At 41.1% G+C, this 14,015-nt stretch overlaps 1 protein-coding gene and 1 long non-coding RNA gene across 6 annotated transcripts in view; one reads left to right on the top strand and one right to left on the bottom strand.

Annotated features, from left to right (window-relative positions):
• NHS (NHS actin remodeling regulator) overlaps positions 1-14,015 on the bottom strand; it is a 342,854-nt gene that overhangs the window by 4,760 nt on the left and 324,079 nt on the right. For all 4 annotated transcript variants that reach the window (XM_059911577.1, XM_059911580.1, XM_059911579.1 and 1 more), the window contains 4 exons: positions 9,341-9,403; positions 7,148-7,340; positions 4,158-4,289; positions 183-3,164 (listed from right to left, as the gene is read on the bottom strand). In XM_059911577.1, the coding sequence (XP_059767560.1) occupies positions 183-3,164; positions 4,158-4,289; positions 7,148-7,340; positions 9,341-9,403 (3,370 nt within the window). The remainder of the gene's footprint in view (positions 1-182; positions 3,165-4,157; positions 4,290-7,147; positions 7,341-9,340; positions 9,404-14,015) is intronic.
• LOC132357810 (uncharacterized) overlaps positions 1-14,015 on the top strand; it is a 96,266-nt gene that overhangs the window by 7,963 nt on the left and 74,288 nt on the right. The window lies entirely within an intron of this gene.

Raw genomic sequence — 14,015 nt, 5'->3', positions numbered from 1 at the left:
GCTATCTGTCACACTTAGTCCCTCCATGATAAAAGCTTTTATCTTAATTGTTTTAATAAGCGAAAAGAAGGAGGGAAGCCAATACCCAGGGCTGTACTGTATTATGGGGAAGGTAAGAAAGAAAAACTTCAGGAAGTGCCACGAGACACCTTCCCATTGTGACAAAGGTGTCAACAACTGACCTTTCAGTGAAACCTCATCCACACTTCCTTGGGTCTCCTCTGCTCCGCTGTTATCAGAGGCACTTTTGGCTGAAATACCTGAAGCAATATTTTCCTGCTCAGAACATTTTTCAGGGCATGGATTTACGGTTGATATCTCTGCTTCATAGCTGATATTCCCAGGCACTTTGTCATGGTGGCGGCTCATCCCAAGTTGATGCTTAAGTTGATTGTTTATGTCTGTGACTCTAGTTGGTGAGTTTGACTGAGATGTGAGCACGTCCACAGACTCAGGGTGTGCAGCTTCCTCCTGGTCTGCAGAAGATGCCTTCTGGACCTGCGCTAGGGCTCCATCTGGACCAGCTCCACATTGTAGTATTTTACCATCCAAATCATTTGGGCGAGCAGCAGAGACCCTCTGAAATCCTTCTGGGGAAAAGTCACAACTTTTACTTGGTGTGTTTTCTGGAATAGGCTCACTCTCCATATGTATTTGGTCTTTTGTGACACTTGAATCTAGAAGATTGGTACCAGCTGAGGTTACTGTTTCTGGATCACAATGATTCTTCACATCAAAAGAATGGTTTTTTTCTAATTGTAGTTTATCTGGTTCCATCTCAACTGCAGAGGGGTCTAAAAAGGACAATATGGTGTCTTCAGTGGAGTACTGACGTGATAGTGATTTCTTAGTCATATGTGGCCTAATCTTACCTGGAGACAGGGCAGCCATGGTGAGAGTGCTTTCCTCTAAGTAGGGGAGATTTGTATTGTTGCCTTCTTTTTGCTTAACTTCTTCAGACCTACTGATGGACCTAAGGTTAACAGATTTCAGGACTGTTGGTGTAATTGCAAGAGACGGTGGAGGATTTGACCTCAGTGTTTCTCCTACTGCGTTTTGCTTATTATGACTGAAAACATGCAATGGGTGATGGTGGTGGAATGGTTTATTTAAGACATTATGAAGAGCACTTAGGTCAAGATGGGTAGGAGGTATAATTGGAAGTTCAAGGTCTTTACCCAGTGATAGAACTCCATCTTTTAAAGAGGGTTGCTGTAGTGAGGATTTCCTTTCTGGGACTTTTGGTTTTCTTTTGCTACCTCCAGGAGACAATGGGCCAGAAAAGAAAGCTGTAGGGAAAGAGGACGTTGGCGTTTCAGACTGGCTTGAGTAGCCGCTTGATGGAGATGCCAAGCCAGCCAGCTTTTCTGGTGAAGCCAGTTTAAACTCATTGTCAACAGAAGGAAGGGAGGGGGTGGTGGCTCTAGATTCTGACTGGGATGTTTGGGATTCAGAGCTCTCTGGAGATTTGATGCATTCGATAACTGTGGTACCCGTAGCAGTGCTTGAATTAGATAAAGATCTGTAAGGATCATTTGTTTTCAAGTCATTTAGAAGCCAGAGGTCTGCATAGTGAGTTGATTCAGCACCTTCATCTTTGAATGGTGGAACATCTGGAGTGTCTAACTGAGGTTCCTTAATGCCATGTTCACTCTGGTTCATCCAAGAAGGTTCCTGCTTGGTGGGCAGATTGGCATTTTCCATTCGAGAAGGCGTGTTGGAGAAATCAAGAGGCAGCTTCATTTCCCTGGAACTGTGAGGCAGGAGCTGGCCACTGCTTATCTTTTGTTCTTTCTTCTCAGAAATGTCTGCATTTCCATCAGACTTCCTCAATGATGAGCTACGTTTAGGTGGAGTCGGCTTTGCCTTTGGTTTCCTGAAAGAGATGCTTGGTCTCCCCTGTCTCCTGTGGTCTAAGTAGTCCTGCCAGGCACAGTCTGGAAGAGTAGGAGGAACCCCGACACCCTGGCCATTCTCTGGGCCCAGGGCTGCATAGTGACAGACATAACTCTTACTACCTTTGAGACCACAGTCAAAATGCATGGAGGTGTAGTATCCCTCTGTGTCCACCGAAAAGTGAGAGCTAGTGTCTGCTTTGTCCGATGGAGACTTTTCCAGAAAGCTGTCATAAGTGGCCATGCTTGTGAAGCTTGGGCAGCCCAGGCTGTCTGCCTTGGGACGCTCAGGACTAAAATCCTGGCGGCAGGAGGCATCGTGATGGTGGTGTAGGTAATTCCACTCGCTGTCACTCGTGTTGCTATTGTTGGGGTCATCCAACAGATCTGCCACAGTGGAGGTAAAGGAGTTTGCTCGGTGGCCCCTCACTTTATCCAGGTGGTCGTTGTACTGCTCTGTCACGAAGACACTGGCGTCCTCATTAGCATGAGGGGCTGTGTTTAGTGACAGCTCCGAGTCACAGTGTGAAGAGCCAGTGAGGGGAGGAGAAGCTGCAGGAGGGATCGTCTCTGAGGTCTGTGAGGGGCATGTGGAGCTGCTCCCACTCCAGTTGCCACTGGACGACTGGTGGTCATCTTTCTGGTCCATGTGGCTGCTGAGGAGGACGCCAGCCGTGGAGATGCAGTGGATGGGGCTCCCAAAGGTGTCCGAGTTGGAGGAGATGTCACAGCTGCCAGAGTCGGCAGCCATCCGGGACAGACGTGACCTCCCTCTCTCACTTAACTTGTGCTGGGGGCTGTGAAGATGTTGAGAACAGGCCGGGCTCAAAGTAGGCTGGTGCTCCTGCGCACTCGGGCTGCTGGGGGCCTCGCTGCCATCGTTAAGGGTTCTTTCTTGGTCTCCCACGAAAGGCTCCCCCTCTTCATATGCTGAGGGTTTAGCACCAACTTTGGGCTCAGCATCCCCACCTCTATTGCCCTCCCTGGGAAGGCTCCGAGATCTCGTGCGGCTGCTCACTGCAGGAGTAAACATGGTGTCGCCTTTGTCTGCCAATGCAGAAATGTTGCCAGCAGAATGAGAAAGGGAAGCTGCAATGCTTTGACCCCTCTGAGCTCTGATTCTCCTTCTGGATGGAGCAGCGATCAGAATATCCTCAGTTTGGCACTCCGAGTCCCTGGTTCCAGACCTCCTATTGACAGCGTTGGAAGGATCTGGATTTGTGTGCACAATCACATTCCTTTCCCTGGCCACGGGCGATTCATCAGAATCTAGGGCACATGGAAAGCACAGTGAGATACTTCATACATCAGCAGATGAACAGACATTCTGAGAGATGCCCACAATTCTGGGTGCCGGCATGTTGGAGCTTTTTCTTACAGAAAAAAAAATCAGCATCTAAAATTAGGAGCAAGTTAAAATGCTTTGGGCGGTCTCTCTCTGTCCCTTTCCCTCTCTGACTCTCTGTCTCTCTCTCTTTGTATATATACACAAATACACACACACTATATGTATGTATGTATGTATACTAAGAGAAGATAAGCTCTTAGATGTTTCGTGAATTCTCTCTCTCTTCACGATCAAATTACTTTGCCCCAATAAGTGTCTACTATTTTTTTTTTAACCAAAATACATCTTATTTTCTTGGCCACTATACACTTTTATTTCTCAGTATAAACATAATGAAATAAAAATCATAGAATTCATTATATGAAGTAAAAATCTTAATTACAAGAAATGCTATGATAATAATAATTTTAAAAACCATAGGAAGAGATATCTTAAACACATTGAACAGAAAAAATAGAAAAAATGTCACCAAGGGTATCATATTATGAATAGTCAATATTTAATTGAGTGTGCTTAAAGTTTACCTTTTAAAATAATTAATGCCATAAAAGTATATCTCTCTCCAGATAAATGTATATTTCTCTAAAAGAATCTTTCATTGAATCTTGTTAATTTTTACTTAATTTCCGCCTTAATAATACTTTTAAAAAATAGCAAAATATTATATTTCAGCCATAAAATCTGAATGTATATGGCTAAATCCATAAGGTCAAGCCTTCACAGTCAAGAATGGAGATTTAAAAAGTAATACCACCTGGCTTACTGAACACAAAACAAGTACACATCATTTCAAAACCTCTACGAGTTACAACGTTGACTGTTTTTAAGGAAGCTGGTTAAAGGCTGGCTTCCATTTCGTCTCCTTATAATCGGCACCCGACAGAATGTTAACCATTAATAGTTTTATACCACACCTATTTCTTGTTGGACTCTTCTGGGGATACCCGAGATGGTTTTCCTCCTTCTCAGTTTTCGTCTCCGCTGTAGTACGGATTGTGAATGAACAAGAGAGCAGCGTATACTAGCCTCTCTGTCAAAACCAACTCCTGCAACCCACAAATAGGTCTCATTAGCCTTTAGAAATGGCAAACAAATTTTCATTTGCTTGGAACACAGTGATATTTATTGACTGGAACTAAAGGAAGAGTTTGGATTAAGCCTGTGAACAAATATAAGGGAGCCCTTATTCAGCTCTTATTTAAATTATGCTGCAGTACATTAAGCTTTACTTCTAAATGCAGCTCTCCACAACAGCTTGCACTGCCAAAAGTAACAAGCAAAGAAGGAAAATCAAAAGAAAGAGGAGAGAAAAATAACATCAAAGAATCACTCTCACACAGAAACGGCTCCTTAAGGACTTACAACCTTTAGTTACTGCTATTTGCTGGTCTCTTTCTGGGCTCTCTGAAGCTGATATCTTTGCATAGTAGATACATAGCCAAGATGTTAACCTGAATTAGTTCAGCTAACATATCCTGACCCATTTCTGCATTAAAAGTGTCATTGTGAGGGTTTTTTTCCACTCTGCACTCTGCCCAAGCCCTACACACACACACACACACACTCTCTCTCTCTCTCTCTGGAAACAACAGCCTAGAGATGTGTTTTTTGTTTTTTTTCCCACACATACACACTGTATTTTATTTTTACAAGAGATAAATAGACTGACACCAAGCATTGTACATGGATGACCACAACAAAAGCAACAATGATTGCAATTACCAAACATGAAACACACTCATACTATGTCATAATATTGACATTCAGTCCAGTAATCCTCCACTGTAACAGCTCCTTTACTTTGGAGATGTGTTTTTAAAATCATCATGTAACTGTCTACTTTCCTCTGCTGACTAAATTGGACACATTTTGGTTTAGCAGCAGTGTCTTATCAATATAAAATAAAAATAAAAGGCAGTCTTCAGTTCTTCACTTGAGTGGACCTGCCTTCTGTACCAATTGTAAGTAAAGCTGGAATTCCCAGTCTTTACAGGTGTCTGTTTTCTTTTGTAAATACACGGGGGAAACCATGATGCTTGTTAGTTTCTCTTTCCATAATTACATTATTGACACACTACATGCAGTCCTATCAAAACTAGAATGATGAAGGAGGAGGTGAGGAACTTGAACTCCTGCCTGGCACAGGCATGTACCAGGAATTTTTCAGAGTGAGCACTGCTTCAGAAAGCCGTAAGCCAAAAGTGCTTTGGAATCTGGTTGCTTCATCATGTATCCTGACTGTTAAACATGGGGCAGGATGGCATGTTAAACTTTGGTTCAGCTATGCAGTAAAGCAGTTTGAGTTCTGCTTAGCTTTACAGTGACAACAGTTTGTAGAACTCATGTTGAAAAATCTGTGTGAGATATCATATGATGAATAATTTCAATACTATCAGAATTCATACTAATGAAATTTTCCTTTTTTAGTTCTAACCAAAGATTAAAATCCTTCCTTTTGATCATAATAATTATGTTACAGGTACAGGTATTTTGTGTCATATGGACATAATAAACAACTTTCTCATTAAAGCTCTTGAAATCAACATATAATCTAGGCTTTAGTCTGAGAGTTCCTGAAATAAAGCAGAAGGAGAGATCTTCCCTTTTCCTGAATCACAAGACCCATAATCGAAAGACTAAATTTGAAAACAAGATTTTACTTACAGTGCCATGAAGAAAGCAGGTGCTGCTAATAATCAGATGTTCCCAGAACTGAAAGTTAGTTTAAGAGGATGCCAAAATGATTCATTTTGACAGCTGAACTCCCCTAAGCCATCTCATTTAGATTACGGAGATCAGATAAAGTGCACATCTTTAGAATACTTTATCCTACAAGTTGAGTAGGTCATCAGGAAAATTAAGTCCCAGCTCACAACCAGCCGATCAACTAGAACTCCTTTTGTCAGGAAGAAAATAATATCTACCCTGATACCTGGTCACCATTTGCTCCCCACTTTATATGAGACACATTGGAGTGACGTTAATAATAGCAATGTCCAAAATGCATCTCGAGCAACATACAATCTTTAGTTACAAGGTACCAGGATGGAAATCAGTCATAAAATGGCCATTCTGAGATTTTCAATGTAAGAATAAGTTAGAATTTAACTATTAGAGATGCTTAAAGAAAGCCCAATGGGTAGATCATTTAATTTCTATCTTTGAAAGTTAGAATATTTTATAGCATTATTTTACTTACAACTAAGGTTACCGCATTCTAAGATCACCAATTCTGGATTTTACAATTGCTGCCAGTAAACTTTTCAAGAAAAGTCCACTCAGGCTTGCCTTCGACCTAGATTAATATCCAAACTCTCAATACACAGGAGGAGGAAAGCAGAGGGTGAATGGAAGCCAGGCTTGCTGCGTTTAGAGTAGAATTCAGCCTTCACCTATGAATCCATGTATTTTTTAGGTCAAAAATTCCCCAAATCAATGCAGAAGTCTAAACGATCTTTTAAACAAGCCTACCTCCATCCAAGGAAGCATGAAAACAGATTTTATAGTTGGTCTACAGGATCATTACTTGCGGTTTTAGAAACCTGGGGCTTGCTGTTTTCTCTCTTGCAGTGCCACGCATCATTATCATATGATTAATCACTGCCGCTTTCTCCATTATTTCAGTCAGCTATGGCCAGAGAGCTATTTGGTGACTTCTTTTTTTTCCAAAAAGAAACTGTCCATCATTTACATAACAAGCAGCCCAGCGGAACATATGCAAATTGATGTTCAAAACCTGATAAAAGCATATTGAACATCTTCTGGGTCGTATTCTGATGAAAAAGGTATCATTTGTTTACAAAACGTATTCTTAACTGGTACACCAAGCAGCACCGATTTTGACCATATTTAATACATGGAATATTCTGACCCGACTGCCCCTAAGAAAAGAACAGAACAATACCAGTGACATTGATGGGAATAATGCAAGAAGAAATCACTTGGGCATCTTGTTTCATCTTCTCCTCCGGCGTCGGGAGAGGTAGTGCTTTGCTCCAGTTGGTCTGCTTGTCCAGTGTTGAAGGGATATTGTGTACTGGGTTTTTCGGCCTCTGCCCTAGCATGACATCTGTATCTTCGTCCTCCGGGGGATGGGACTGCAAACGAAGTACATTCAGATTCAGACTCAGCCATCAGGGTTTATACATAAGCACATATATATTTCTGAGTTAAGAAAAATGAGGTCACAAATAAGCTTTCAGGTTAAAGGAAGAATTCCTAGACGTAGTTAGTAAGTACAACTAATTGAAAGTTACGATTTCAATAGTCAAGCAACACAAAAGAAAAAAAATAGGCTAAACATGCTTTTCGGGTCAAAGGGAATTAAGAGGAGAGACAAGGTAGCCAGAAATCCCCAAACGTCAAACTGAAGAAAGATGTGAGTCTCTAATCCGTTGAGAGGTAGATTCACTTTCTGGATAGCTGTCTCACCATAAATTCCTACTCAAACTCTTGAAAGCTCTAGGTGACTAGGATCAAAGGGAGAAGATGATTTAGATGCCTATGAAAAGGTTTGGAAAACTGGCCAGAAAGCCTGGAGTCAGGAGACATTCCAGAACACACCACCAGAAGGACAAGCCGACCTAATCTGAGAGGCCAGATTCAAATACACGGAGTTAATTTTACTGCAGGATGATGGCATTTGTGAATGACATTTTAAAATGCAGTTTTGTCAACACTATGCACATGGAAAAGCAAAAGTGAAGAATCTCCTCCCACCGATGATAGTGGAAAATACAAATACTGTTACTGGGGGGAAAGATTCAAGTGGGTTTCATTTTCAAATTCCGAAGAGTAAAATAGTCCTAGTTTATTTTCTTTCAGCTTCGCAGTGCGAAGCTTTTCTTCCAGCTGTGTATTTAAAGACCTTGACTTCCATGTGATGTTTGCAAATTCTCCATCCAAACCTTTGATCGATTTTAATATTGTCTAACTTTTATTTCAGGGTTGGGCTCCTAGCCCAGATTATTAAAAAGGCTCCATCCCAAGTTTGATTTCAGGGTTGGGTTTCTAAACCAGATTATTAAAAGACTTAGTTTTTGCTGCTGAACCTAATTTTATTTCTTCCCACAATTTGTTGGAAGGTGGCTGTTTGTGTAAAATAAGCATTTTTCCCTCTTATTCCAGTTAGGTTTTAAAAATATTGTCCTCAAATCAGGATCATTAAAAAAAAATTCTCATTCTCACATTTGGAAGCATCGTGCCCTGTTGACTCAGGATTTCACGTATTGTCAAAGTCCCCTTAAAGAGAAGATTCCAGAGCCACTTGTTTTAAACTAACCCCCAGCATTTGCTTACCTTGTCAGAGGTATCTGCAAAGCCCCCCAACACACCCAACAGGATATGTTTACCCCCCTTGAGAAAAAGGTGTTCGCCATGAACATTTTTAGTAAAACATTGCAACCTTCTTTCTTTCTTCAGCTTTTGTGCAGATTCCCAGCAAAGCAAACAGCTCAAATAAAGTTGGAGCACAAAAGACTTTGTTTCCTAGGTAACTTCCAAAAAGGAAACAAAACGGTTTGGTGTGTGCGGAGAGACAGAGAGGGGGAGAGAGCAGGAGCTGGAGAGAACCCCCTGCCCCCCCCACACACACCACAGTCCACATTTTGTAGGCGATTCCTTCCTTGAATAACAATGGACTGGGAAACAAAGAAAGAATAGTGACCTGACTGCAGGCTCTGGCCGGCAGCCAAAAGCACTTTTTATTTAATGGTGACAGGGACAATTGGCTGACGGAGAATCCTTTTGTCCTGTTCTCTTTTGCTTTGAGAAGCTGAACCTTTACAGTTCTAACAAATATAGGGCAAGTTGAAATTTCTTTTCTCCAAACTACAGAGTCCAGGGATGGTGTTAGGTGACGCCTTGAACAGAGCCTTGCAGCTTGGAGGAGCGGGGGATGTAAAAGCCAATGATATTACTGTCTACTTTATCTTTTATTTAATTCAAGTTAGGAAAATACCACTCTTTAAATTGATTTAAAAGAATACCTGTTAGTTAGTTAGAAACAACACAGTTTGCCATAAAGAAAGAGAGAAGAAAGTGAAAGTGTATAGAGAGAATGGGATAGGCTGTGACGGATCGTTCTCAGAACCAGTACCTTTCTACTCCATGGGGTCATGTGGCAACATTCAGTGGGGGAGGGCGAACGGGTGCTGTTAAACTATGAACATGAAATGCAAAAAAAGAAAAAATTAAAAACATGCACACAACACACAGTATCTGGTTAAGTCAAATCTATGATATTAATGAATGAATATACTGGGGTCACTCCCTTCCTTCCTTCTGAATGCGTCTTGGTTTTATGAGAAGTAGCATAAATAGTGGTTAAGAGCACAGATTCTGGAGCTAGACTGAGTTCGAATCCTGCTTCTACCACTTATTTGCTGTGTGACCAGGGGCTCTAAGGTCAGTTTTCTTATCCTTAAGATAGGAAAAGAATAGTATCTACCTTCCAGGGCCATTTTGAGGATCAAATGAGTAAATATACATAATAGGCTTAGAAGAATCCGGGCACTTAAGAAGCTCTATGGGTTAGTGTCAGCTACTGTTCCTATTATTATTATCCTTACCATGTAGCTGTAAAATATCTGTGAAATTGTCTTTGTAAATTGTAACTTTATATCTTTTAGATCCCAATCCCATTTGCTAATTTGGGAAAGACTGAATTATCTTCTTAGAGTGAGTTTATTTTCCTGTGAACTCTTTGGAAGAAAATTTGTTGTGTATTATTTCCTCCTCTGGACTGCTCAAAATTTGCCCCTTCCTCATATTCATAGTCTATATTTGAAGACAGGGCCGGTTTCATGGGCATGTGACCTGTGTAGTCACATAGGGCCCCACGCTCAGAAGGGCTCCATGCTTGGTTAGATGCTGTCACTGTCTTGAAATTACTAGTTGTTGAGTAATGGGTCCTGCATTTTCATTTTGCACTGGGCCCCACAAATCATGTAGCCAATCCTGTTAGGAGACTAATCTAGTAACCAGAATCCCCTTTGCAGGATCTACTTGAGAAGGACAGTGAAACTCTTTTAAACTCTAAACCATGTCAGCTTTGGATTCAGTTAGCCCTCTAGTACAGCACTTTCCATATAGCATTGCTTTACTGTAACATGAATTATCCCTGGATGTGTCTTTTCATCTATTAGATTATGAATTCCTAGAGGTCAGGGGCCATATTTAATTTTCCTTTCAGTCTTCCATGATGTCAGCAAAATGCCTCCTCATTGCAAGAACTCAACAAATTATTTGTGCACTTGAATGATACCAGCTCTGTGTGTCTTAACAGTGATGGGAAACCCAAATAAAGTAAGGGTCATGCTCAAGATCTCAGGAGGAAGCAGACACCACAGACTCCAAGGGTACTTACCATCTTAGTGCAAATAGGTGAAAACAAACAGAGGAAACCACAAGCAATGCTCGGTTCCATCAGAGGCTTAGCATTGGTGTATGCAGTTCTAGTTCTTCTTAAGCCTATGGCAGACGTGTTTCAGAGGGGAGGAACACTCAAGGTCTAATTCTGTTCTAAGTTTCTAAATTTTAACTGACAGGGTTGCTCATTAACTTTTAAGCAAAGCAAATGCCATCCCCTCAGGCCCAGTTAACTTTGATCTAGATCTTATTTAAGAAGATAATTTCATAGGGTCTGTGGCTCCCACGTTGAAAGCGATCATTTTGACAGATGTGGTATATGTGGCCAGAGACTAACTTGGCTCTGTCATAAGAATCAGTCATAGGTAGTGATGTGCAGGTCTCGAGTAAGACGCTGTAGTGTGCAAAATAGAGGGAGAACTCATGGAAGTAGGAAAAGGAATCTGAATGCAAAGCCTACATGGAAATCAAACCTGTTTCCAAGAAACAAAAGGTGTCTCGTGAAAGGATTTCAAAAAATTACACAGGAGGAAACTGCAAGGCAGAAAATGTATTAGTGATATTAATATAGTAATTTTGGTAGTTTGTCTTAAATCTCCTTAGTCAGCTTTCCTGTTGAGTATTTTTTCCAGGAGTGAGGGATGAGGAGTGGTTTTTATTTCTCATCTGTTTGAGAAACGCCCCCATCCCATTAAACAAGCATGAGGTAACACCTGGAAATGACTAAGGATGGCAAGTCCAGAGAGAGAGCTCAGACCATTCAGTTTTGGTCACCATCATTAAATCAAGGTCTGCGTGGGTTACACTCCACAGAAGATTCCTTCTCAGCTAATCAGCCTCTCCACTCTTTTTTAAAATTTAATTTAATTTTTAAAATGGAAGTATTTACAATATTGTGTTAGTTTTCAGGTGTACAATCCACTCTTTTGATAGTAGCTCCAACCTCCAGCTTGTGAGGGCTGAAACTAGGCACTCTTGAGCTCGTGTGTGGAAGGATTGTGTTCTTTGGTTCCACCACCTAGACACAAGCACTCAAGCCCCTGCAGATGGTCTGTCTATGTAGAGTGTTTAAGTTTATAATATTCACATGGGCTATGGTTTTATTCTTGCCATGAATTAGTAACTGCCTTAGCGCAGTGTTTTTTTAATATACATTTATTTTTATTTATTTGTTTATTTATTTATTTATTTTTGGCTGCGTTGGGTTTTCGTTGCTGCGCGCAGGCTTTCTCTAGTTGCGGCAAGCGGGGGCTACTCTTCGTTGCAGTGCGCGGGCTTCTCATTGCGGTGGCTTCTCTTGTTGCGGAGCACGGGCTCTAGGTGTGTGGGCTCCAGTAGTTGTGGCACACGGGCTTAGTTGCTCCGCGGCATGTGGGATCTTCCCGGACCAGGGCTCGAACCTGTGTCCCCTGCATTGGCAGGCGGATTCTTAACCACTGCGCCACAAGGGAAGTCCCTAGCGAAGTGTTTTAAAGCATCCTCTTTCCTGGGTATTTGGTCAAAGGAAATAAAATCATTCTGATTATTTCTGATTAGGTTTTTATATGGCAAATACAATAGTCAGTTCATACAGTTTTTTCTTAAATTATCTAAGAAATAAAACTGCAAGAGAACTGCTACCTTGGGGTATCTCTGCATGGCCCAGCATGCTATTCCTTAACGTAGATGGATAAGGTTAGGAAAAGCTACATGCTGATCAAACTTGTGTGAACTAACTTATTCTTTAAAGGCTCTATTTAAATTAATCCTATTGCTTATTCAGACTAAGACTTGTAAGGGCAGGAACCATTTCTTGTTCATAACTGTATTCCTACTGCCTCAGTAATACTCAGTAAATATTTGTTGTACTGCTAACACCCCCGTGTGCCTGGCATAAGCAAACAAAAATCTTCTATAAAGAAACTGTCAAAGTATTTCTACATATAATTTTTCAGTATAACATCCAGCACAAAGTCAAAGATAACAAGGCAAGGAGGAGACAAATCAGCATGAACAAGAAGCATCCAAAACAACAGATGATAGAAGCAGACCCATGGGGAAATCTGCTTTTGGAATTATTACTCCATGCACGAGTAGCAGTGAACAACATTGGCTTCCCCAGAATAAGTGTGTGGCAAGATTGTTAGACCACTCATTCATTCATTCAAAAGCATTTCTTTGATGAGGGTCAAAATCAGCCCCAGTATAAACAAATTGTCAGATGAAAACTAGTATCTCCTTCATGAGTTATATGCATGTTCACTGTACGGTTCTTTTGACTTTTCTGTACTTTTCATGAAATTTTTCATAACAAAACATTGAAGAAAAGTGCAAAAAGAAATATCTCCTTCCTTTTCCAGGCTTCCACTCTGGCTCTCCCACTGATTTTGAGAGGCCTCAGACTCCATACTGCACCATTTTAGAATCAGCCACCACCAGTCATCTTGTCCCTGACAAAAGATGCTTCTTTGATGCTTTCACTGCATTTCTGTCCCTGCTGGCCCCATTAGTTATAGCCTCAAACCGTTACCCTAGCTTCCTGTGGAACTGCTTCAACAAAAGCTGGAGTTATAACCAGTGTTCAGAACAAGAAATAACAGACATTATACTCAAAAGCTGTCAAAGAAATTTCTTTGGTGAATAATGAAGGAATATTTTCCAAACCCCGGTTTCTCCTTGTGGTGTGTGTGTGAGAGAAAAGTTCATTTCTCCACTTTTGTGGCTATGAACAAGTATTTCTCCAAAGATCTCAAGACTTTCTCCAATCTTTCTCTTACTGCCAAAAGAAAAAAAAATAATCCGTCCACAGTTTACTTTCTTTTCGGTTTTATTTCATATGCTGATGGGGGCTTGTTTTGCTTCAAAAGTTTCCAAAAGACATCTGTTAAAATGTTGTGGGAATTCCAGCAGGAAGTGTTTTGAAAAATTGGTTTTGGTTTGTTATCTAACCGATACCACATGGCATTTATACCAGTAGACTTTCAGAGCTGATTTATTGCTATCATGCTGTCTTAAACATGAGAAATGTTTACTAGAGATTGGATGCTGTGGCACATTTGAATACAGGAATAAAACCTAAGAGCGAAGATGTCCACTGCAAGCCACGCTGGGTTCCTAGTAGGTGATCTGAGATCTTATTCTCATTCTACCCTGGGGCTTGTTGTCCTTAGACCGAGTCTTTGCATTTCTGCACATATTATGGCCTGTCTGTGAGATAGAGGGGAACTTGGCTGCCTCAGATTTTTCTTCACTGGAGTGTGTGTATGTGTTGTACATAAATATGAAGTGCTTTGATCTTTCTGGAAGGCTTAAAAGAGTCTGACAATACCTTCTTCACATATCGCTCTTACTGCTACAATTACATAGCACTGTTATTCCCTTGAGAATGTCCCAAAGTCTCCTACTGGCTCACACTGGGCTCCTAT

The sequence above is a fragment of the Balaenoptera ricei genome, chromosome X (assembly GCF_028023285.1).
Source record: "Balaenoptera ricei isolate mBalRic1 chromosome X, mBalRic1.hap2, whole genome shotgun sequence".
NCBI classification, from domain to species: Eukaryota; Metazoa; Chordata; class Mammalia; order Artiodactyla; family Balaenopteridae; genus Balaenoptera; species Balaenoptera ricei.
This window is presented reverse-complemented; position numbering and strand designations above follow the sequence as displayed.